This window comes from Benincasa hispida, chromosome 8, assembly GCF_027475165.1.
Source record: "Benincasa hispida cultivar pf3 chromosome 8, pf3_genome.v1.1, whole genome shotgun sequence".
Classification (NCBI taxonomy): Eukaryota; Viridiplantae; Streptophyta; class Magnoliopsida; order Cucurbitales; family Cucurbitaceae; genus Benincasa; species Benincasa hispida.
In genome coordinates, this window is record NC_143485.1 from 63784109 (window position 1) to 63811264 (window position 27156).

At 33.3% G+C, this 27156-nt stretch overlaps 1 protein-coding gene across 1 annotated transcript; it reads right to left on the reverse strand.

Annotated features, from left to right (window-relative positions):
• Nucleotides 1-885: 885 nt before the first annotated feature.
• Nucleotides 886-4184, reverse strand: LOC120083468 (Cytochrome b561/ferric reductase transmembrane protein family). Its single transcript, XM_039039235.2, has 4 exons — nucleotides 3794-4184; nucleotides 2969-3133; nucleotides 1995-2143; nucleotides 886-1630 (listed from the first exon to the last, which is right to left on the reverse strand). The coding sequence occupies exons 1-4, from the start codon at nucleotides 3929-3931 to the stop codon at nucleotides 1282-1284; spliced, it is 801 nt and encodes a 266-aa protein (XP_038895163.2). The 5' UTR covers nucleotides 3932-4184; the 3' UTR covers nucleotides 886-1281.
• Nucleotides 4185-27156: the final 22972 nt, after the last annotated feature.

Here is a 27156-nt window from a genome sequence, read left to right on the forward strand (position 1 = left end):
AATGTGTTATTTTATCTTAAAAACACACTCAAACACATGTGTTACATTTACAATATACTAGGTCAATAGAGGTGGTGTCTAGAAATTGGTCGACAAACTTCCTAAATTAAATTAAAAAAAAAAAAAAGTATAACCTATGGACTTGAATAGTGTTTATTCCTCAAACCTATGGGAAAGAGTGTAAATTCTTATCCCAAACAAAGGTTCAGTTTAGGATGTCTAACCCATCCTAAACCCAATCTTTGAAACAAACACTCCCAAAAGATCCTTGGTTATTATTCGACCATAATACATGTGTGGGAATGGGATAATGTATTGTAAGGATGAGTTAGGGTACCAAACGTGAAAACATTGGAAAACACCAAAGATAAACCTACAAATATTCCCAATAAGGTCTTAAATATAGTTATGAATGCGTTAATTTAAACCTAACTTTAAAACATATATTTTCAACAATGAAATTTAAGAGTTAAATTTTCACCTCTATAGTAGATTATCGTTGTTCTATGAGCAATAAATGTATAATAGAACAACATTATAATAACCGAAGGCTATAACCTTGTGCTTTTAAATTATTGCAACATTTGACAAAACAAAACATTTCTTTCTACCGGTAGAAGGATGAGGATTTGAACCTCTAATACTAAAGAAAGAAATACATGTCGATTATCAAGTTAAAAAGTCTACTTAAATATACATGGGAGCAGTTAAGAGATCCTCCCTTTGAAGAAAAATTGACTTCTTTAGCAAAGCTTTAAAGATCAAACCAGAATTCCCAACCTCTTCCATTTCCAAAAACCACCCAACAGACCAAGTTGAAGTTATAAACTGTGTACCCCCATCCTCTAAATGACTACCTTTTCCACTCAGAAAAAGGAAGAAAAATGATACTCAAAAGCACATCATCACTGAGAATTAAAGAAAGATTATAACAAGATCTTCTTTAATACAATATTAAACAATTACCAAATCCACAAGCTTTAAACAAATAAGCTTTTACATATATACTCTTTAACACACAACTTTCAATCCAAATGATATCTCTTGGGGCACAAACTTTAACCACTAGGAATTAGCTTTGGATTAGGAAATTGATGTAAATTTGAGAAAATGGAAGATGTTCTTTTTGATGCATGCACTCATCAGCATAACCCTCCCCAGAGGATCATCGTTCACTTGCACAAAGTGCAGGCATCAAAAATAGAGTTGAAATTTCAGTCAGATAGAACATATAAACAAAGTAGATAGTAAGAAAAATGGGGAGGAAAAAAAAAACCCATTTTAATCAAACAAGTTTCTGAGTGAATTTTGTTTGGTACAAGGATCAGGCAACAACTCCTTGGAGTTTTGCCTTTGAGTTTCTACTTGTTCATCAGAAGGTGAAAGTGCTTCAGATTCCCCTAAAACAACCCCTTGCTTCTGCAAAAACTCCCATTTATCTTGAAACAAATAAAAGAAACCAATGAAAGAGATCTCTGCAGTGAAGAGGACAGTCCATAATCCTATGCTTCTTGAAGTTTTCTTATGGTAGGCATTTAAGCCAGTATAGATATTGATGATTCCCACTATAGAAATTATTGTTCCAAGAATCCAATGCGTAAGAAACCATGCATTTCTTTCTTTCTTTCCCCTGCACAAGTGAAGTGGGCAGTGGTGGTTTCTCAGAAAAGCTTCAACTCGGTTATTAAAAGAAAAAAATTTCACACAAGCATGTTATGTACTTTTTGAATAAGCAATAACTGAGTGCAATTTCTAAAAGCATGTTATGTATTTAAAAAGAAAGAATTAAAACATTTTTGACTTAGTAATTAGATACCAATATAAAATTTAAAAGTGCTTTTGATTACCTATAGAAGTTATGACAAACTCTTAGTATGCATATTTTAATGGGATCATTTGGTGGAACAATCATGTTTTGGTCCTACAAAGTTCCATAAGTCAAGAAAGGTCCTAAAAAATGAAAAGGGAAAATGGGAAAACTAGAGGAAATTTACCTTTGAGGCCTGAAAATGCCAATCACAGCCTGTGCCCAAATGGCTATGTAAAGAGCTAAACCTATTCTTTGATGGCTATTATTAAATAAGTTCTCAAATTTTCTGAGGGACATTACAGCTCCAGCTGTGGCCAAGAGGAGGGATAGCGTCTGTTAAATGAAATTAAGTCAGTATACTTCAAAGAATATCAAGAATCACTATGCTTTACTTTCTTTTTTAATTTAAAAATTCAGCTGTCATTGAGGGGAAAAAAAGTGCAAAACAAAGAAATGCACAGAAAGGAGCCAAACAAAATTAGACCCATAAAGTACTCCAAACGAGCAAAGTCAAGAAGACAATTGCAAAAGTCTTTTGTATCCGTATACTTTAGTGACCATGCAAATATCATAAATCCTCATGCTTTGAAAGATTAATTGTTTTACTTACCCCAAAGTTAACTTTGTCAATTAATACTAATTAAGAAATTGACAAGCTAGAGATTATAGCTTGCACAGGGTTAAGGTAAAATGGTAATTTTAGAGATTTATCCTTCTTTTAATATGTTAAATCAGGGGACAATCCTACATAAGACCTTAAAATGCAAGAATAACTTTTATAATTTACTCTTAGAAAAGAGAAAGAGAGAGAGAGAGAGAGAGAAATAGTTTGTGCTCATTGAAAACACTGAGAAGGATCATGAGGAGTACTAATTATAATCTTTTTCTTGCTATTCAAGTATGAATTCTTTAACTTCTCTGCCACTGAATTGTAATCAGCAGAACTAAAGAAAAAGACTTTTTTTTTCAGAATAAAAACAAAGAAAGCATGATGGTACAACATGCTGGGCATCATTATGTTCTTATCAAAGTCAAGACAAAAAATGGTTGCCTTTTAAGCATTTCATGATCTTGAAAGAAAACATCATCTTCCTCTGAGTTCAGCTATTTATAAAAATTAGTAGAAGCATGAAGAATGAAGAATGATAGTTGGTTTACCTGAAAAACAACATGGAGGTAGAAGAAGACCTTTAACTGAGTCGACCCACGAGCCATTCGACCAGACATTCTAATTGTAAGTATCCCAAAAGGCATTAGAAACCCCATTGAAATCCAGAGGAGCAATCCATGGAGTTGAATATCAAATCTCTTTTGATGGCTTAACTGCAAAACTATAAACATAAGTCTGACCTCGATACAGCAAATTTAATTTTATATCAATACTTTAACAATCTCATTTGCTAGTAGGATCCCAAATTTACACAAAATCAACAGGTGGGTAAATATTGAGGAAAAAAAAAGACTTTATAGGATTCAAACATAGGATCTCCTACTCTAATACCATGTTAAATAATTAACTCAAGAACTTAAAGAGAAAAGTTACCTTAAATTTAATCTTATGTCAAAACTATAACACTCACTTTCAGTAGTGGCTCCAAAATTTGCACAAGAATCAACAAGTGGTTAAATAGAGATAAAAAAAAATGACTTATAGGATTCAAACACAGAATCTCCAACCTAATATCATGTTAAATCACTAAACTAAAAAACTTAGGTGAAAAAGTTACTGTTAATTTAATCTATTATCAATAGTTCTTATATCAACACTGATACACTCTCTTTCACCGGTGGGCTCCAAAATTTGCACAGCCAACAAGTGGTTAATAAGAGGAAAAAAAATATGACTTTATAGTATTCAAACAGAGGATCTCCTAACCTGATATCATGTTAAATCACTTCTAAACTCGAACACGAAAACAGTGGGCTAAAATAAATTTAATCTTATATTAATGTTTGTAACGAGAAAATTAGCTTAACCTTTACCTTTTCATGGCCGTCTTGAATGCTCCTGTAACTCCTAGCTTTCTGCAACCCTTCATGAGCTGAGCATTGAACTAATGGCAGAAGAAAAGCATTACAAACGCTCAGAGCAATAAGGTCCAGCTTATGGAAGTTTCTCATTCTTCAATAACCAATTACACATAAAAACAAAACCCAAATGGAAATCAAGCACAAACCCTCTTTAGAAACCCTCTTTCTCAATTTCTTGTTCTTCCCCCAAAATGGGATTTGTAAAGACAAGGGCTGTGATGAATTTGAGCAGCGACAATGTCGATTATAAGTGGGGAAGAAAATTTCGAGTGCAATGGATTGAGAACCAGTGTTCTTTGAATCACATTGGCTATTTATTGAGAAATCTTCAGCCATTGAAGAGGGGTTAAGAAGAAAAGTGAAGGGGGAATGATGAAGGGATGACATGAGCGAGCTTTCTTCCCTTTGGTTCTTGCCGCCCAAAAAGGGAATGTTTGGAAGTGGGGTGGGGCCTTAGCTTTGGAGGGAAATATGATTAAAGGGAACAAAGGATTAGAAAATTACATGATTTTGTTAGTATTGAATTGGATAATAATGATGTGAAGGTGTGGGAAATTAAACTTTCATTTTGTTTGGATGATTGCAACTAAGGCTACGTTTACTACATGAATGGGTATGGTTAGCGGGTTATATCTGATTACTTCTGTTTTTATTTACACGACCATCCATAAACGTAATTAAATATGAAGTTCACCATATCATCTGTAATCAAATATTATAAACCGATTGAGTTTAGGAAGGTCCTTAATTTGATTGCGTTTGTGGATATAGTGGGACCCACATATTTTATCAAAATATTTTTTTGTTGAATTTCCATCTTTTTTCCTCGAAAATTATAAGATACGGATTTACAGATACATCCATCGATGGTGGTTATGGCCATTTTAACAATTTTATAACATTTTTCGCTCGTACGCTTATCAATTTACCGGTTTTCATTGAGTAGTCGATAACGATAATAATATCGATGAAAATATTGATTTGTGTTATTTTAATCCGTAACGAAAGTTGCTTTTTGATTTTTTTAGATAGATTTTTTAATTATTTTTTAACCACATTTGTGCCTATGCTTATTGATCTACCGTGCATCATGGTCCGTCGACACGAAAATCGTGGAGGAAAACATGGTGGCCAATTAAGACTTCAGTCAACCTATTCGATGCATGCATATGTTCTTACCTGTTCCTTCGTATTAGATATTTTAAACGCAACCCCACAAACAAAACAGAACTCAATATTAAAAAAAAAAAAAAAAAAAAAAAAAAAAAAAGAGAGAGAGAAAGAGAAAAGAAAAAGGAAAAAAAAGACAGTAGGCGATGAAACTACAATTTCATTTTCACGTAGTCCCACAAACGAAACATAAATTAACATAAAAAAAAGACAGTAGACGATGAAACTACGATTTCATTTTCATATAAAAGTTAAAGAAATACAAAATAATTAGATCATACAAAATAATGACGTTAGGTTTTGATATTCAACACATCATTAAAAAAAAAAAAAAGAATATAAGAACCCCAACCCCCCAGTCCAACTACATGAAGAAGAACTCATCATACTCAGAGTTACTGGATATGACCACCAATGTGCATTTAGGGTTCTTCTTATGGACCTTCGTGCCACTTGGTCCTTGACTAGCACAATGCTTCTTCCCCACTCCTTCAGCTTTTCCTTTTTGGTCCGCAGGGCAGTTTACTGATACCATTGATGCTTCGTGAGGGGAGGGTTGGTTCACATTGGGTTTTGAACTAACCAAATCAACTCCTATTGTTGGATTGAAAGTTGGTTGAGGACTTGATGGAGTCGGTCCTTCTCTGGTGCTTGCATTCCCTTCCACCTCGTCCTTTGAGTTATCACATTCACCAGTCATTTGGGGCTTTGGTGTCGTGCTTCAGGTGTCAGTTTTCAAGTCGTCAGAACTCAAACTCCAAGCATTAGACGGGTAGTCCGAGAAGCAGGTTTTAGAGTAGTCATCATCCTCCCCGGACGACTCCTCCATTATTAGGGTGTAATTGGGATCGATGGGTCAGAACTAGGATAATCGTTCACGTACTGAAACCAATCATCATCGTCTATGACGTAGTTATAGTCCAAGGACATTTTACGGTATTTTTGGGTCATAAATAAATACAAAAAAAAAAAATCCAAATTCGAAAGGTTATTGAAGGATTAGGAAGATGAGTGGTGTAATATACAAGCAAGTAGTCAGAGCGTTGCCGTTGTTTCAAATTCTAGGTGATCGTTAGTTTATCAGCTTTTAATGCAACGATTGAAATGACACGTGTCTTATTTACTTATTGTCAATATCAGTAAATCGATATCAATAGTAATAAATGAAAACGTGTCATTTCTATCTTATTGACACATTCTCATATTTATCGATGACACGTTTTTTGAACTTGATGTCCTTTTCGCGCGTTTTGCTCTTAATAAAGTTGAAGAGAAATTAATGCCACTGCATTTTCATCGTATTGATGAATAGTAAACAATGCGATATGATTACTAAGCCAACAACATTGTCAAATGGGGTTTTAAATGACTGGTAGTTATTGGTTATCCAATCAGTAAAGACATAAATATAGGCACAGTTTATACAATGCATTTCGTTCCTCTAGGAAAATAAATATGGGGCCAATCAGAAAAACATACAATGGATAAGTGGATTGTTTAATGCATCAATAGAAGTATGTTCATTGATAAACTATCAACGTCTGTCACACGCAGTGTCAACCACTGTCCAATGGGGTTTTAAATGAGCAGTAAGAAACGGTAGCCATATTGACGTCAATATTCATCATTCTCAAATTTTTTTAAAAAATTTGATAAGAATTATTTTATTTTTATGTTTTTACATCCCACGTTGTTTTCTCTTTGTCATTGGTCAGACACACTTCCTCTAGTACCCAATCATGCTCCACATCAGTTGAGAGGTATTAAGCATGAATCACTAAATGTAAATTTTTGTATCGACTTCCTTAAATTCGGCACGTTAAACCATATTTTTTCTTCTATTTTTTTTCCAACGTTGATTTACTATCCTCTTATTTATGTATCTGCCATTTTTTTATTTGCTTTTTCCATTATAATGTTATACGTTCGTTTTCATGATTTAAATTTGCCTTAGCCTTTGCACTTATATATTTTTTGGTGGTTAAAGTCACCCATGTTTGAAGTTAATTGTACAATTCTGTGTATCCATGTTAGATTAGAAATGTCTCGACTTATTGATAAGAAGAAAAATGTAGGTGTTGTTATACATACGTTGGTATTCCTACTCCGAGTTGTATTTGCAGTTGGTAATGTTTATGTTACTACAACCCTGGATGTGCGCCACATAATAGATTGGAGGATCAATTTCATAGGATGACTTATCAGATATGCCACTTGCAATCTCTAATTAAGGATAATGATGTTAGTTGTGTAAATACTCTTTGTATGGAGAGACAAACATTTCATAAGTTATGTGCAATTCTTGTTATGAGAGGTAAGTTAAAGAGGACTAAGAATATTGGTGTGGAGGAGATCGTGACCATTTTTTTTGCACATATTGGCGCACCATGTGAAGAATAGGGTGGTTGAGTTCACCTTTAAGAGATCTAGTAGAACTGTTAGTAAATGTTTTCACAAATATCTTATATCTATTATCTGATGCCAATGCCTTTTTTTGGAAACCCCATGTTTCCATACCAAAAAATTCAACCAATTTCTGATGGTGGTGGTATAAGGTAATTAATAATTACTCGTTGGGAGCTCAATTGATTGGTTGATTATTGTTCTACTTGTCTATTGATTATGGTTGCTCTGTTCTTATATAGGGGTGTTTAGGTGCTCCAGATGGGACGCATATCAAAGTTCATGTCCCAAAAAATGCAAAACTGAAATAATAACTTGAAAAAATGAGATTGCCATAAATGTGTTGGGTTTTCTCTCCCAGTAACGACCTCCTACAGTGAGGCCTCATGAATTACACCACTACTGAAAATGATATTCGGGTCGATATAGCAACTAAATATTGTTTTTCTAAACACATCAAACTGCGCATGACTGAGGTTCCTCTTAATGGCCACATTCACATTTTTTATATGGGATAGGCTTGTATATTATGTTGAAAACTATTCAGCTGGAGGAATTTTGTAGTGAAGGTTATGTCATGTATTATCTAGAAATTGTGGTTTTCATGGAAATTCAGTTTGCAAACAAGGAAGTTCACAGGAGTTCATTCATTTACAGCTACCAACTACATTACAGCTTTATCGTTACCGATCGATCGATATCAATTTATTGACCTATTGACGTTCATATATCGACTTACTACTATTAAACCTAATTGACGCGACAGTCAATGAAACATTTGTATTGATGGATGGTAAGAAGGTCGATTTTTAAGTCGATATGTACATACAAATCATAAAATAAATCATCTGATGTCAATATCACTGACAATAAATGAGGGGATTACTTAATGAACTAGTGTGACCAGATCAATGCCAGCTTTTTAATACTTCAAAAGTAACGGCAGCAAACATGCAAGTTCAATTATCAAGTAAATCATTGGGACCTATACATTCATCAAAGCCCTAATTGTAGACGTATGAACATGTAATCGAAACGATTTCATAGTAAAACAAAGTAAGAATGGAATTAGTTGGACGACCAAACAAATGATCAATGTGTTAGGATTGGTATTCTAAATCTCTTATAACCTTGTAGCTTGTAAACTTTGTATAAATGTATTGTTGTTAATAAAATAAGTGTTATTTCATAAGCATATACTCAATCCAATAAATTAAGATCCTAGGTTATTTTATGTAATTTAAACAAGTATGTAGAGACATATAAGTGGATCTTATTTAAATAATAACCTAAACGGTTTGTAGTAGATAGATAAAGTTGGATACCTTATCCTGGTGACACTACGGATATGGCCCACTTTGTAGGTCTTACAAGTGTTGTAAAGTGCTACAAATGATCTGATCCTGATCATTCATGTGGAGACATGTGAGCAGGGGTATCCTATACAAAGAGTATGTATAAGATTGAACCACGAAATGATTAGTCTCTTTATATAACGTCGTTAATAATAGAGACTTACATTTCACTAGGATGAGCATAGGTGACATGGCCTGAATCCTGAGTGATTTGTGAACCCCTGCTCATAAAGGCGATCCTTAGATTTGTATGGGTGAGAGTTGCAAGATTTCCAACTCAACAAGCCTACCATTTTGGGGATTCATCTGATTGGGGAGCTGGGAATACGGCTACACGAGACAGAATTCAATCTTTCCTCGATGCAGGGGCAAGTAAATAAGTTACTCCCTTAAGGGCTAATTTCGGGGCTTGAATATAGTGGCCACACCCTCTCCTGGCCCGAGAGAGACTTGGTCATAGTTGGACTGTGATTTATTATTTATTAGAGGGATCAGTAGTACTTAAGAAGTTAGATATAACTATAGGGACAAAACGGTAATTTTGGCCCAACTGTACCTATGAGCAATTTGTAAAAGGTCATCGTACTGTTGATTGATTATATCTAATTGATACAGAAATTTATCTGTAGTGCGAATAGTGTAGTTTTCGGTCTTTAGTGGAATGACCGGCAGTTAACGATGTTGGGTAATTTAATTAAAGAGTTTAATTAATTAATTAATTATCCAAGTATCGTTGGAGCTTCAATCTACAGGTTCATAAGGTCCCATCTGTAGCTCAACAGAGATTTAATTGATAATTATTTTTGGATTAAATTGAAGTGTTCAAATTAATTGAGGGAATTAATTATATATAATATAATTAATTAAATTAATTGTATATGAAAATATAATTAATATAATGTATTTGATACATTATAATATAAGGTCATATGAGAGGAATTTGAATATGATTCAAATACTAGTTATATGAATGAGATTCATGTAATTAAATTTAATATATTAAATACCAAAAATTAGTTGAGAGGAATTAAATATTTGAATATGATTCAAATATTAATTATATGAATGAGATTCATATAAGTGAATTTAATATAACTGTGATTTATATTAAATGTCATGTATTGTTGAGAGAAAACACATTTATAGGCTATTTTGTATTTGATACAATATGTAACTATAGATTATGTGTTATATGGGATATAACATATAGTTTATATACATATAATAAGGTTGTAATTATATGTATAATTATTATTAATTTAATTTTATTAAATTAATATTAATTAATTAAAGGGAGGGAGTTACAACTTCCTCCCTCCATTTTCTCTCAGTCAATTACGTGGGTTGTGTGAGAGAAGAAGATGAATTTGATTTATCTTCTTCCTAAAAAATAAAACATTGAAAAAACAAAAAAACACAGAGAAGAAAAGTTCTTCTCCTCCCTCTCTTCCTCTCTATCTCCTTCCCTCTTCCAAAGCCCTAAGGCAGAGCCCACAATTTTTATCATTCTCAATCCCTAAGGAGAATACAGAAGGTTCTTTTTGGTAGTGTCCCATTTGGAGAAGAAGATTCATTCGTGACTTGTTCGAGGGAATCTTGAAGGAAGTGTTCTTCAAAGGTAAGGGTTTCTGAAATCCTAAGTTTTCCTTTAGTATTGCATGCTATAATTTATGTAAATGCATATCTTGTTCTTGTTTAACTGTAAAACTAATATTCAATGAAAAATGAAAATTAGGAGGATCTTACTTCCGCTCACAGTTCTCCCCTCATAGAGTTCTTTCAATTGGTATTAGAGCTAGGTTGCTGGTTTACTGATCTCAAATTTCATTCTTTTATTGAATTGTTTCTATAATGTTGGTGGGTTTTACTGCATTCTGTTTATTTAGTTCATGCGATGAATGGTTATAAATGTGGTTTTGTTGATGGATGTTTCGGGATAGGATACTCAGTTTTAAGGTTTTATTCATTAATTTGGTTTGTAAAGGCCCTTGTTTTGGACATAATTTTGCTATAGAGTTTGTAATTCATTGTTTTGAGTCGCTCGTGTTGTTCCCGGGGAGCTTCAAAGAAGTTTGAAGAGCACTGCTTTGATAAGGAAGACGAAGCAGTTCTACAAGATCTTGTAGCTATAGCTACATGATCGTGCAGCTTTTGCTAAATGATCATGTAGCTTGCTACATGATCGTGTAGCATTTGCTAAACGATCGTGTAGTTAATGCTACAAGATCGTGTAGATTTTGCTACACGATCGTGTAGCATTTGCTACAAGATCGCACAACAAGTTTGCTACACGATCACTGTAGAGAATTCGTTGAAGGGTGGTTCGATTCAAGGCCCGATTCACTTGTTTCCAACTGGGTGACGCTTATGCTATAATAGTTAGCCTTTAAATTTATTTTAGGTGTCCTATCCCGGTCCATTAACTATTTGTCTTAAATATACATATGATGTATGTTTTTTCTTATATATCATATTGTATGTCATATATAATCAAAATCCACCATAGGTTATGCATTTATTTTCATGCATAATTTATATTATAAGTGTTATAATATATGTATATGCATGATTTAATTTTATAGCATGCTCATGCATCATATAATATAAGTGTTATACTATATGCTTGCATGCATAAATAACATAGCAATGCATCATTTATATTATAATCATTATAATATATAGTTTGGATGAATGCATGTAATGTATATTATTTAATTTCATTACTTTGTTATATATAAGTGTTATGTATATGTTGTAATGAAATGAACATTGCATGATGCATGACATTACTCTAGATAATCTTATAAACTTTATAATTTTATATAGTATGTCAATCAATGTAATGTAGGTTTTAATTTGTTTCATTTACTTTATAAGAGATAAATAAATGAGAATAGAAATTAAAATCAATAACTAAGAGTTGCATGCGAATTTAGGTAAAACATTTTTTTAAATAGTTTTAAAATATGGTTCACATAGACCTAAGTTCACAAATTTCTAATGAGATTAGAAATTAGATTAATCTTTTTTTAATCGGTTTAATAGGATTAAATTGATTTCAATAAAAGATTAAATTTGTAGCAAACATATCTATAAGGGACCTTTTGTCTAAGGTGGGTTCTGTCTAGGCTGGGTTAAGATGACAGAAACATCGCACCCCTATCTGGAAAGGTGAATTAGATAGATTTGTTACAAGCATGCAATTGTTGATTAAAATTTGTTAAAGTGTTTAACGAATATTAATCAAAATTGTTTAACTTCCAAAGTAAATGTTACTTTTGGGCAAACTTAAACAATCACTTAGTAAAAATAATTAGTTGTATTTTTCCTAAGTAAATTAAACCCTAGGTTGTTAAAATGCTCAGTGGGGGAAAAGATTATGATACATCATTTTTTCCACTTACGTTTCTCCCTTAATATTCACATTGTGAGACTCATGTTTGGTCTTGAGGTGCCCTGGGAGCGTCCCCCTTCGGATGGTGTTTGCATGGGTCAATATCAAGGTGAATGGAAAGAGTATTTATAGTAAGTGGGAGAGGGATGTGTGTCAACATGTCCTACGGTCTCTTTCATTGGTTTGCACCATGAAACCTTCTTGCACGGCCTCAAGGCGTCCTGGGAGCGTCCCCCTTTGGATGGTTTGTGAAGTAGGTCAATATCAAGACAAACTCCAGATATGGACAGGATCGCTTTAGTTTTTGCCCCAATCGATTTTTTCCTTCAGTTGGCTCATCGAGGCGGAACTCTAGGATCTAAAATGGAGTGTCACACTTACGAAAAATTATTAAGCAAGTTAATTATTTCTTGACCAAATAAATGATGACTGATTGTTATAGGAATAAGAGTTATTCTGGTGTAATGATTGGTTGAGAGTGTCTTAATTCAATGAAGGGATAACTGACTACCCTTCGGTGGTTTTTGTCCTAAATCACTGAAGTGTCATTGCAAAATTAGATGTTAAACGGGGTTCATTTAGATTTTGCTAAAACTGATTAGATTTTTTAAGAGTTATGCTAAAATCTAATGTAAATCAATGTGTTTATTTTTCAACAAATATGTTAAATAGTGTTTTTTTCGTTAGTTGCCTTTTCTAATTTGACTGATTTCAATTACATGACGTGGAAAGAATCCATTAAAAAAAATTTCATGGTAAAGGACCTCGAAATTGTCATGACTGAGGATTGTCCTCAAGTCCCAACCCTTGATGCACCACGAAATGTTCGTGATGGATATGAGGTGTGGACGAAGGCTAATTCTAATGCCCGAGTTTATATTTTGACAAGCATACCAGATGTGTTGACCAAAAGGTTTGAGAACATGGTCATTGCACATGAGATCATGAAATCAATGCGAGAATTGTTTGAACGAAAGTTCTCACAATTCAAGCAAAACAGGATTGATGACAACGAAACCAGTAGTGTCAGTTCCCAAGATAATCTCCAATCCATATTGAATGTCAAGGGACTAACAAATAAAGAAATCTTTGCCAAATATGATGAAGTTTATCGATGAGGATTATCCTCTGAGATGAAACTTGGAGTTTATGACTTGGGTTGTGGAGTTGATCCCACTACTCTCTAGAAAAGGAAGAACTCCAAAGTAAATAAATCTTATTTATTTTTCTTGGAGACGTGCTCAGTAGAGAATGATGATTCTACCTAGATAGTTGATTCAGAAGCTACTAACCACGTGTGTTCTTCCCATCAAAGATTTAATTCCTAGAAACAGTTAGAAGTTGGAGAGATGACTCTTAGAGTCGGTACTGGTGAGGTCGTTTCAGCTGTTGTTGTAGGCAAGCTTAAGTTATTTTTGGACAAGAAACGATATATGTTATTACATGACGTATATGTAGTTCCTCATATCAAAAGGAATGTAATTTCTGTTTCCTGTCTAATTGAACAAAAATATACCATATCATTCTTTGAGAATAAAGTATTTATTTTTAAGAATGGAATGGAGTTAGGTTTTGGTTCAATAGGAAATAACTTATATGTACTAAGGTCGTTAGTCATAAAAGTTGTGCTCAATACTGAAATGTTCAAACAGCAACAACTGTAAAAAGATCGAGAATTTCTCCTAAAGAAAATGCCCATTTTTGGCATCTAAGGTTAGGTCACATCAAACTCAATAGGATTGAGAGGTTGGTAAAAAGTGGACTTCTAAATGGTTTAGAAGAAAACTCTTTACCAATATGTGAGTCATGCCTTGAAGGCAAAATGACCAAACGACCTTTTACTGGAAAAGGTTATAAAGCAAAAGAAACCTTGGAGCTTATACATTCAGACCTCTATAGTCTGATGCACGAGGTGGGTATGAATATTTCATCTCTTTCATAGATGATTATTCTAGATTTGGGTATCTATACCTTATGCAATATAAGTTTGAAGCTTTTGAAAAGTTCAATGAGTACAAGACTAAAGTTGAAAACTTGTTAGGTAAAAAGATAAAAATACTACGATCTGATCGTGTTGGAGAGTATATGGACTTAAGATTCAAAAATTATATGATAGAACATGGAATAACATCACAACTCTCAGTCCAAGATACACCTCAACAGAATGGTGTATCAAAAGAGAAATAGAACCTTTTTGGACATGGTTCGATCTATGATGAGTTATGCTCATCTTCCTGACTCATTTTGGGGATATGCAATAGAGACTGTAGTTTATATTTTGAATAACGTTCCCTCAAAAAGTGTTTTTGAAACTCCTTTTGTTATGGAAAGATCGTAAAGGTAGTTTATGCCACTTTAGAATTGGGGATGTCCAGCCCATGTGCTAATGGCAAACCTTAAAAAGTTGGAACCTCGTTCAGAAGTGTGTCTATTTGTAGGTTACCCAAGGAAATGGGAGGTGGATACTTCTATGATCCAAGTGAGAATAAAGTATTTGAATCGTCAAACGCTACCTTCTTGGAAAAAGACCACATGAGGGATCATAAACCACGAAGTAAACTGGTTTTAAATGAGATTTTTAATGAATTTACTGAGGCTTCAGAAAGAGTTGTTGAAGAGGTCGATACATCAACAAGAGTTGTTGATATCAGTTCATCTAGTCATCTATCTTAAGAGTTGAGATTGCCTCGACGTAGTGGGAGGGTTATGAACCCATCTATACGCTACATAGGTTTAATAGAAGCCCAAAACATCAGAACTGGTGATGGAGTTAAGGATCCATTGTCTTATAAACAAGCAATGGAAGATGTTGACAATGATGAATGGACTAAAGCCCTGAATCAAGAAATGGAGTCCATGTACTTTAACTCTTTCTGGGAGCTTATAGATCAACCTGATGGGGTAAAACCTATAGGTTGTAAATGGATCTACAAGAGGAAAATAGGTATAGATGGAAAGGTACATGCCTTTAAAGCTAGACTTGTGGCAAAGGCTTTATACCCAAATTGAGGGAGTGAACTATGAAGAAACTTTCTCACCTGTTTGAAGGATCTCATACCGAGAGTTCCATGAGCGCGTTCGGATCACTCTGATCTCACTGTGACCAAAATATAACATTATACATTCAACACATACAGTTATGCAATCAAAACTTAATTAACGGCATGCTACAAACAAAGATAAATAACAAGGAGACAAAGTTCCATACCAGTTGAAGACTATCTAAAATCTCCGAAAATTCAACGTAGCGGACCCTCCAAATGTTCTACCAATGCCCGACAGAAAACGTTAACTGCAACAGCACAATCAACGCGAACTTACGACTGCAACGGGGATGACACCACCACTAATGAGCCTTGGGTATTCTCGGAGTGAAAACCCAAAGGGTAGGCTTTGGTGAATTTGGTAGAGGACGGAGGAAAAACAAGTCGTGTAGGAGATAAGTAAGTGGGAGAGAAAACAACGCTATCGCATAGCAGAAATGCTTATCGTTTAAAATGAGCTACACGATCGTGTAGGATTTACTGAACGATCGTTTAGGAAAAGGTACACGATCGTTTAGTAAAACTGGCACACTATACGATCGTTTAGAGAAGCTATCCGATCGTGTAAGAAATAGCGTGCGATCGTTTAGGCATAAAGTAGACGATCATGTAGGTGCGAGGAGCTATCGTATAGTCTCTTGAAATGCTTAAGCGATCGTTTTGCTTTCTACCAATGCGCGCTTCCGAATTCTCTTTGGGCGATCTGACGACGGGTGATTAAAATGAAAACCTTTTTCATTTTAATTGATCGGTTACATTAACCGATGCTCTCCACTAACCCACGTCCGAACGTGAAAAATAGATTAATTATCATATAATTAATCAACTAATTAATTAATAAATATAATCATATTATATTTTTATCCTATAGTTTGATATCACATATCTACTATAGTATTTTCTCCTCTACTTAATATAAATCATATTTATATCTAATTTCCTCCAAAATAATGTATCTCATACATTTAGCCAATTATATCATATATAATTAACCAGTCCAATTATATCATATATAATCGAACTTCCTCTTGTCAATTTAAACATTTCAAATCAACCCAAATACTGGTTCTCGACTTTATCCAAGCTACCCAGGGGACCTAATGAACCTGTGGCTCGAAGCTCCAACGGTACATGAATAGCTGACTAAACTCTTTAGCCACGAGATCCACCATCCGTTAACTGTCAGGCATTCCACTAAAGACCAACAGCTCAACTCTTCTTACCACAGATATATTTTTGTGTCCATCGATATAACCAATCATGAGTACGATGAACCTTCACAGATGCTCGTAAGTACAGTTGGACCAAATTACCGTTATGCCCCTGTAGTTACATCTCACTCCTTAAGTACCACGGATTCCTCTAATGAACAATACAACATAGTCCAACTATGTGTGAACACCTCTCGAGCCAAGAGAAGGTGTGTGACGCCACATCATTCAAGCCCCAGAATCAGCCCTTAAGGGAGTCATCTATCTACTTACCCCTGCCTTGGGGAAGGAGTGAATTCCATCTTGTGTAACTGAGTTCTCAGCTCCCAAATCAGACGAATCCCCAAAATGGTAGGTTTGAATCGACGGCCTGGCCACTCGCACCCATACAAATCAAAGGATTGCTCACAATGGTAGGAGTTCCCAACTCACTCAGGATTGAGGTCATGTTACCTATGGCCATCCTAGTGAAGTGAAGTCTCTGTCATGAACGGTGTTATATAACGAGATGTTAACACTTCGTGGTCAAATCTTATACAAACTTTTTGTATAGGATGCCCCCGCTCGCATGTCCCCAACATGAATGATCAGGCTCAGACCATCTGTGATAAGTCACAATACTTGTGACCATTCCACAAAGCGAGCCGCATCCATAGCGTTACCAGAATAAGGTTTCCCTCCTATATCCATATCCTACAGACCATTTTGGTTATCACTCAAGACATGATCCACTTTTATGTCACCACATACATGCTTGAGTCACATACAGATAACCAGGGATTTATGTTTATTGGTTTGTGGTAAAGCAAATAAAAAAATTAACCGAGCAAAATATAAGATGTGAAGTAAATATCATATATTAATAACACAAGTATTCGTGCATACTGTTTACAAACTATAGGACACGAGAGTTTAGGACATCAACTCTAACTCTGGGGTCATGTTAAAGTCTATCAGGATTCTCTTGTCCATAGCCACATATTATGACTATGAGATATAGCAAATGGACGTCAAGACTGCCTTTTTGAATAGTAATCTTGAAGAGACCATCTACATGAATCAACCAAAAGGATTCATTGAACAAGATCAAGAGCAAAAGGTTTGCAAGGTTAATCGGTCCATTTATGGACTGAAACAAGCATCTCGATCTTGGAATATAAGATTTGATACTGCGATCAAATATTATGGCTTTGGTCAGAATGTTGATGAGTCTTGTATTTACAAGAAAATCATCAACAACTCAGTAGCTTTCCTTGTGTTGTATGTTGATGATATCCTACTCATTGGGAATGAAGTAAGTTTTCTGACTGATGTAAAGAATGAAGGATCTCTTATCAAAGAAAACCCATGAGCGAAAGTAAGATCGTTCCAAATTCATTATGACAGAATTACAAGCATTCATAAACATACAAACCAGTTATGCATATTCTAACAAATTACGACATGCTTTAGAAATTAAAAACAAAAGTGACGAGAGACATACCTTTGAAGAACTTTTCTTCCACGGACCTCTCGCTCTCGTGAAGACTTTGGACAGTAAAATATCACTCTCGCCCAAATCGTTTACCTAGTCATCCAGTAGTCATGAACAAGTTTCTCCACGAACAAGTAACCTCTCGGAAACCACCTCTTAGTAACCTTGGTATTCTTGGAGTGAGAATCCATGAGATGTGGACTCTATTGGATTTGGTCGAGGATTGAAGGAAACAACGATCGAACTCAACGATCAAGCAAGTAAGAGAGTATAGTGTCTATCGCATAGACTTTGTGCTTGATCGTTTAGTAACAATTCAGCAGGTACACGATCGTTTAGGAAATCAGATGTGATCGTTTAATGAAGCTCGCTTGCCACGTGATCATGTAGTAAAAAGCTACACGATCATTTAGAGAATGGCATGTGTACACGATCATTTAGACAAACACTTGATGGTTGTCGTGTAGTCTCTCGTGAGCTAAACGATTGGCAGTGTACTTAATGCAGTGATTCAGCGATTCACTTTCAAAATGAAAACATTTTTCATTTTATCCTTCAGCTATGAAAATTGAATAAAACCTCCCATTTTCACACACGGGTAAAGGAGAAACCACCCACAATTATCTCATAATTGTTTTAATTATAAATAATTATAATAACTAACTTATCATATTATATTTATAACCTATAGTTTTAATATCACATCATATGTAACATTTAAACCATAGTCCTTTTCTCCTTTACTTGATATAAATCATATTTATATCATTTTTCTCCAATTAATATACTCATACATCATGTCAACTATATCACATATAATTGATCCAGTTTAATCATATCATATATAATCAAACTACCTCTTGTCAATTTGAACACTTCAAATTGACCAAAAAACTTATTCTCAATTTGAATCCATTGAACTACCAAGGGGACCTTATGGACCTGTAGCATGTAGCTCCAATTGTACGTGAATAGTTGACTAAACTCTTTAGTCACGAGATCCACCATCCGTTAACTGTCAGGCACTCCACTAAAGACTGATAGTTGCACTCTTCTCACCACAAATATATTTTTGTGTCCATCGGATATAACTAGTCAATAGTACGATAACCCTTCATAGATGCTCGTAAGTACACCTGGGTCAATTTACCGTTTTGCCCCTGTAATTACATTTAACTCTTTAAGTACCACTGATCCCTCTAATGAATAATACATCATAGTCCTACTATAAGTGGACACCTCTCGGGCCATGAGATAGTGTGTGGCGCCACATCGTTCAAGCCCCGAAATCAGCCCTTAAGGGAGCAATCTATCTACTTACTCCTGATTTGGGAAGAGAGTGAATTTCATCTTGTGTAGCTGAGTTCCCAGCTCCCTAATCAGACGAATCCCCAAAGTGGTAGGTTTGAGTCGGCAATCTGGCCATTCGAACTCATGAAAATCAAATGACCGCCCTTAAAGGTAGGAGTTCCCAACTCACTCAGTATTAAGGTCATGTTACCTATGGCCATCCTAGTGAAGTGAGTCTCTGCCATGAACAGTGTTGTATAACGAGACTATACACTTCGTGGTCCAGTCTTATATAAGCTCCTTTGTATAGAACACCCCCGCTTGCATGTCTTCGCATGAATGATCAGGATCAGACCATCTGTAGCACATCACAACACTTGTAACTATCTACAAAGCGGGTCGCATCCGTAATGTCATCAGGATAAGGTTTCTCTCCTATATCCATATACTATAGACCATTTTGGTTATCACTTAAGGCATGATCCACTTGTATGTCTCCACATACATGCTTAAGTTACAACGACAACCAGGGATCTTAGTTTATTGGTTTGTGGTAAATGCAAATAAAACATCTCATATTTCATAAATAAAGTGAAGAAAATATCTCATATTATTACATCATAAGCACTTGTTCAATACAAGTGTTTACAAACTACAGGACCCAACAAGAGTTTAGAGCATCAACCCCAACAAAGAAATGGCTAGCCGCCCAATTCCAAATGAAAGATTTAGGAGAGAAGCAGTTTGTTTTAGGGATCCAGATTATAAAAGATCGTAAGAACAAAAGGTTGGCCTTGTCTCAAGCATTGCATATTGACAAGATGTTTGTTAGATATTTGATGCACAATCCCAAGAAGGGTTTATTACCTTTCAATTATGAAATTGTATTATCTAAAGAACAGTGTCCTAAGACTCCTCAAGAGGTTAAAGAAATGAGATGAATTCCCTATGCTTCGGCTATTGGTAGCCTTATGTATGTAATGTTATGTACTAGACCTAACATTTGCTATGCAATAAAGTTTGTCAGTCGATATCAGTCCAATCCAGGATTAGATCACTGGACGACGGTCAAAACGATCCTCAAGTATCTTCGGAGAATGAGGGACTATATGCTCATGTATGGAGATAAGGATTTGATCCTTATAGGATACATAGACTCCGACTTTCAAACTGATCGGGATTCTCGAAAATCCACATTAAGGTCAGTGTTTACTTTGAACGGAGGAGCTATAGTATGGCGAAGCATCAAGCAACGATGCATCACAGACTCCACTATGGAAGTCGAATATGTAGTTGCTTGTGAAGCTGTTAAAGAGGCTACATGGCTTAAGAAGTTTCCTACTGATTTGGAACTTGTTCCAAATATGTCTTTGCCCATCACATTTATTATGATAACAGTGATGTTGTAGCAAATTCTAAGGAATCTAGGAGTCAACGAAGAGGCAAGCACATAGAGCGGAAATATCATTTGATTCGGGAGATTGTTCATCGAGGTGACGTGGTTGTCATGAAGATTTCTTCAGAGCACAACGTTTCTTATCTGTTTACAAAGTCTCTCACGGCTAAAGTGTTCGAGGGTCATCTAGAAAGTCTGGGTCTATGAGATATGCAACTGTCTAGGGCAAGTGGGAGCTGTTATTGGGGTATAATGTAGTTTATTATGATTTTGTACTTTATTTGTATTGTACATAAGGCTCCCTAAGCTTTAAGACAAGTAGAAGATTATTGGGATTGGTGTCCTAAATCTCTTGTAATCTCGTAGTTTGTAAACTTTGTATAAACATATTGTTGTTAATAAAATAAGTGTTATTTTATAGGCATATACTCAATCCAATAAACTAAGATCCTAGGTTATTTTTATGTAGTTTAAATAAGTATGTAGAGACATACAAGTGGATCTTGTTTAAATAATAACCTAAATGGTTTGTAGTAGATGGATAAAGTTGGGTACCTTATCCTGGTGACACTATGGATATGGCCCATTTTGTAGGTGTTACAAGTGTTGTAAAGTGCTACAAATGATCTGATCTTGATCATTCATGTGGACATATGTGAACGAGGGTATCCTATATAAAGAGTTTGTATAAGACTGAACCACAAAATGATTAGTCTCTTTATATAATACCGTTAATAATAGAGACTTACATTTCACTAGGATGAGCATAAGTGACATGATCTAAATCTTGAGTGAGTTATGAACTCCTACTCATAAAGGTGGTCCTTTGATTTGTATGGGTGAGAGTGACCAGATTGCTAACTCAACAAGCCTACCATTTTGGGGATTCGTCTGATTGGAGAGCTGGGAACACAGCTACACGAGACGGAATTCACTCCTTCTCCAATGCAGAGGTAAGTAGATAAGTTACTCCCTTAAGAGCTGATTATGGGGCTTGAACATAGTGGCCACACCCTCTCCTGGTCCGAGAGGGACTTGGTCATAGTTAGACTATGGCTTATTGTTTATTAGAGGGATTAGTGGTACTTAAGAAGTTAGATGTAACTACAGGGGAAAAACAGTAATTTTGGCCCAATTGTACTTACAAGCAATTTGTGAATGGTCATCGCACTGTTGATTGATATCCAATAAACACAGAAATTTATTTGTAGTGCGAAGAGTAGAGTGCATTCGTCGGTCTTTAGTGGAGTGACCGACAGTTAACGGATGTTGGGTAATTTAATTAAAGAGTTTAATTAATTATTCGAGTACTATTGGAGCTTAAATCTACAGGTCCATAAGGTCCCCTCTGTAGCTCAACAGAGATTTAATTGAGAATTATTTTTTTATTAATTTGAAGTGTTCAAATTATAATATAATTAATTAAATTAATTACATATGAGTTATAATTAATAAATATATTTAATTCATTATAATATAAGGTAATATGAGAGGGATTTGAATATGATTCAAATACTAATTATATGAATGAGATTCATGTAATTAAATTTAATATAAATATGATTTATACTAAATACCATAAATAAGTTGAGAGGAATTAAATATTTGAATATTATTCAAATATTAATTATATGAATGAGATTCATATAAGTGAATTTAATATAAATGTGATTTATATTAAATGTCATGTATTATTGAGAGAAAAGACATCTATAGGCTATTTTGTATTTGATACAATATGTAACTATAGATTATGTGTTATATGGGATATAACATATAGTTTATATACATATAATAAGGTTGTTATTATATGTATAATTATTATTAATTTAATATTAATTAATTAAAGGGATGAGGTTACAACTTCCTCTCCCATTTTCTCTCAGTCAATTACGTGGGTTGTGTGAGAGAAGAAAATTAATTAATACCTAATAATAATTAGTGCATCCTACACTAATCTATCTTCATGCATCTCACTAAATTTCTCACTAAATTCTCCAATCATAGTTTGTCATGTGACAATCTCTTTTTACTCTTTGTTTATAATATTTTATGGGTGTGATTAGAGTGGGATGAACAAATTCTACTAGATGAAGTATGTTTATATCAACATGTTGGTATAGAGTTTGAATTGTTTGGGGTATTGATTGGTTATTATAGTTAGTGGTTATTATAATTTGTGGGTTATAATAGTCTGTATTTGGGGTGCATACTATTAGGTCATAATAGTCTATGTTTGGGGTGGAGACTATTTTAGCCTGAGTAAGAAATAGTAAACACTCTAACAAAGAGGAAGAGAGAGGGTGGGTAAAAAAATAGTAAACATTGTAACAGAAAGAAATTCAAAATAGTATTAGTGTATTTAATTGTAGGTTATAATAGTCGGAAATATCAACTATTATAATTGGAGCCTCAAACATGGAGTGGACTACGTCCACTCACTTGAAGTTGGGAGCACAAACAACCCCTTAATTTTTGTGATGATAAACAATTGATTACATTCAAATTGAAAGTTCACGTATTGCTAGATAAGATCAAAAATTTTCAGATTTATTAGATACTTATTAAATTATTAATTTTAGAGATTTTCTAGACACAAAACTAAAATTCAGAGCTTATTATGAAATTTTTAAAATTTCAAGACAAATAAACTTGTAATATAACTCGTTTTAGAATATGAAAACAATCTTCTTAAACAACAACAAAGTCAATTACAAACTGAAAGTAACCTCAATTTATCCTTAGCTACCCACTTCCTTAATGACTCTTTGAAGCTAAACTCTCCATGATGACAAAAGTTTCACCAATTTCAATTATAAAATTATGCATAAAGATTAACATTATCATCTCCACTAAGACTAAAGGAAAAAAGTCACTCAACAACTTTTACACCGTTTGATAATTATCTTTTTTATTATTTTTTTTTAAAATTAAGTTTATGGACACTACTCCCACTTTCAACTTTTTTTCTTTTTTCATTTAATTTTCACTAATGGTTTAAAAAATCAAACCAAATTTTGATAACTAAAAAAAATAGCTTTCAAAAAGTTGTTTTTTGAAATTTGGCTAAGAATTCAACCATTGTACTTAAGAAATATATAAATCATTGTAAGAAATGTGGATGAAATAGGTTTAATTTAAAAAAAAAAAAAAAATCAAATGATCACCAAATGGAAGCTTTGTATTTGAAAGTTTGGACCTTGAGCCCACCAATTCCTTTGATTGAGTTTCTTCTAGACCTCTCTACACCCAAAGATTCACCCAACTGAACCATGATTTGAAAATTTTCCAATATTCAACTCACCATAATTTGGGTACTTCATTAGGGATTGTGACAATAACCATCTAGATGCTGAGAGTGACATTTTTTTTTTCCTTAAAAGAATGAATGCATGAGAATTCTTCTATGACCAATAGAAATGCACTAAGTTTTATTCCCATTGGTATTCTTCATATTTTTCAAAATATTTATTTGGGTTCTTAAACTATCAAATTTATTTTATTCTAGTCTCTAAATTTTCAAATTGTTTATTTTAGTCCCTAAATTATTAAAATAAATTCGTTTTAATCCTTATTATGTTTCTTTTCTATCTTAAATCCACTTTGCTCAATATTCTTCTTTAACTTATTTGCCTTGAAAGTTGAAATCATGCTTGTATTAATATGCTAATGCACACTTATTCGAAGCTACAACATTAATTTGTTTAAATTTTAAAAGTTAAGAGACTAAAATAGACATATTCAAGACCAAAATGAAACGATTTTAAAAGCTCAAGCACTAAAGTGTATATTTTAAAAAATTCAAAGACGAAAGTAGAATAAATTTAAAAGCTAAGGAACAAAAAAATGATTTAAACCAAAAAAAAAAAAAAAAAAAACATAAAAATTAGTTGAATGATGGAATACTTTTTCTCATGCGGAAGATTGAAAGTTTTTTTTTTCTCTCAAAATTAATTTATTTGACCTTTTTTTAGTAATTTTTAGTGAAAATATGAGGATTTGAACTTTCAACTTCAAACAAATAATTACGTGTCAATTATATATTTTAACTTTGACTACTTAACATACTATAATTATCCCATGATGCAATATATTTCTAATGAATAGAGTTTTGGACAAAAATTGATTGTAATGTGGAGAATGTGAACCAACTTTTCACATGGAGTTTTTATAAAAGAATTAAAATGCAAGTGATGAAGAGTTAACATCAATTTTCCCAAATTCTAATTCATTCACCACTTGCACTTGCTTTCTTCATAATCATGATGGTTTGCAGATGTGGAGAGGCCATTTGAAAAGTAACATGAACAAATTACCTCAACACTTGAAAATAGTCAAAAATAATAATAATACCAATAACAAACAAAACTTTCTTCTTCTTCTTTTCAATAAGTCATTGTTTTTTGTTTTTAAAAAATGGGATTGTTTTTTTCGCAATTTCTTTACGATAGTTTTCATCTTTTTCAAAGAAACGTTTGGATTTTTTACTAAATTTTGAAAAGCACTAATGGTAAGTTTTTAAAAACTATTTATTTTAGGCCTGCAATGATTTTTTTAGTTTTCTATTTTTTATATTTATGCTTGTGTTCTCTTAAATTTTATACTGGTTTTCACATTCTTCAAAGAAATAGTTGAACTCTTAATCAAATTCTAAAAACAAAAACAAATTTTCGAAAATAATTTTCAACATTTAATTTGGTTTTTTGAAAAAAATTGGCAGAAAGTGGATACCAAAAAGAAACTTAAGTGAAAGTTATATTTAAAAGCTTAATTTAAAAAAAAAAAAAAAAACAAAACAAAACAAAAACCAAATGGGACCTTAATTTTTAAAAAAATTGGCTTTTGATGTCGAAAACATTCTTAAATAGTACATACCAAGAAAAAAAAACTAATAATTAAAAAATAGTATTTATAAGTTTAATTTTAAAAAATTAAATGATTATGAATGACTGACTCTAGTTCCTCACGAAATGAGATTCAACATTCGAATAAATTAACAAACAACTTTTGAAATCAACTATCCATACATTATTTAACACTCAAATGATTCCTCAATGTTCTTTTTGATTCTTCTTTTCAAACCAAACAAATGCATGAACTTTCAAAATAGAAAAAAAAATGAATGGTCTAGAGGATTGAATAAAAAGGAAAGTATGGTTACATGGAAATGATTGTTGTGTAATATAATTTCTAGAAAGCAGCTTTCTAAGGCAGGGCACTAGATAGCTCTAACAACTTGGGCACAAGAATTTTATTATAAAGTTAAAATAAAAGATGGACAAGGTTTTGGTAGGCAGTCATTATCATCTTTACATGATTCATTTCTTACTAAATATATAAAACAATTTCTTTTATGGGGAAAAAAGTTCCTCACGCGTCCAACTTATTTGGCCTATTTAGGATAAGAGTATACATAAATTGGATTAGATTGAGTTAAGGATATTTTCGGACCAATTCGAAAATTTGGGTTGATTGAGTTTCGTAATATTTCTAAAAAAAAAAATATTAAAAATTCACAAATTAATCAATTAAAAGTAATCAAACTTTGAACAAAGAGAAATATGGGTTGGGTTGGATCAACCGAACTTTTTGTTTGATCCAACCTGCAACCCAATTCTACCCAACAGAAATAGAAAAAATTTAACCCAACTCAAAAACAGAACTTACCTTATCCAATTCTTATATTTTGGGTTGGACGGTTCGAATTGTTGAGGTTATCAGATTATTTGAAACCTCTCTAATTTGAAATAATCATAATTATTGTTTTCCTTTTTAGCTTTTAATTGCTATAAAATGTTGGATGTAAATCACCTAGTGTGATGAGATCCTTCTTATGCAAGGAAACCTTCATTGGTCTGGAACATTCGGACAACAAAACATGTAATTATGGGTAAAACAGAGCTAATTGATCATCATACTGTAACATGTTTTTGAAGAAATCTAGTAATTTAATAGACAAAAAATGATGCAACATTATTATTATTTTTTTACTTTAATGTGTTAACCTTCATCAGAATTCTAACTCATAATCCATATTAACAGTTGTTCAGAATGATGGATTTTAGTATGAACGGTTCTTCCACTGAAAGTAAGGGATCATCGACCATTTTTAAGAGTATTTTGATAACTTCAGCTCGGTAATTATTTAAGTAACCTTCAGTCATCATTTAATTTTTTATTTTTAGTTTCAAAAAATTAAGTTTATTTCTTCTCATTCTCTTATCATGATTGTTTAAAAAAATTGAATTCTTAGTCAAATTCCGAAAACAAAAACAAGTTTTTACAAATTACTTCTTTTAGTTTTCAAATTTTGACTTGGTTTTGAAAACATGAGTAAAAAGTTGATGTCAAAACAAAATGTTTAGAGGTGGAAAAGATGTTTATAGACTTAATTTTTTTCAGTACAACAACGGAGTGGGGATTGAACCTCCAACCTCTTAGGACGGAAGTTATGTCAATGTCACTAAGTCAAGCTCACTTGGTTACCAAACGGGACTTTAGCTTTTTGTTTGTTATCTTTTAAAATTAAGCCTATTTTTTATTTTCTTACAATGATTTGCATCATTCTTAAATACAAG

Excerpts from the sequence above, each read along its gene's own strand:
- LOC120083468 (XM_039039235.2), bottom strand. The coding sequence starts at position 3,931 with ATGAGAAACTTCCATAAGCTGGACCTTATTGCTCTGAGCGTTTGTAAT. Across the intron at positions 2,144-2,968 it reads ACCTCCATGTTGTTTTTCAG|ACGCTATCCCTCCTCTTGGC; the intron begins GTAAACCAACTA and ends TTCATTTAACAG. Across the intron at positions 1,631-1,994 it reads GGCATTTTCAGGCCTCAAAG|GGGAAAGAAAGAAAGAAATG; the intron begins GTAAATTTCCTC and ends TCACTTGTGCAG.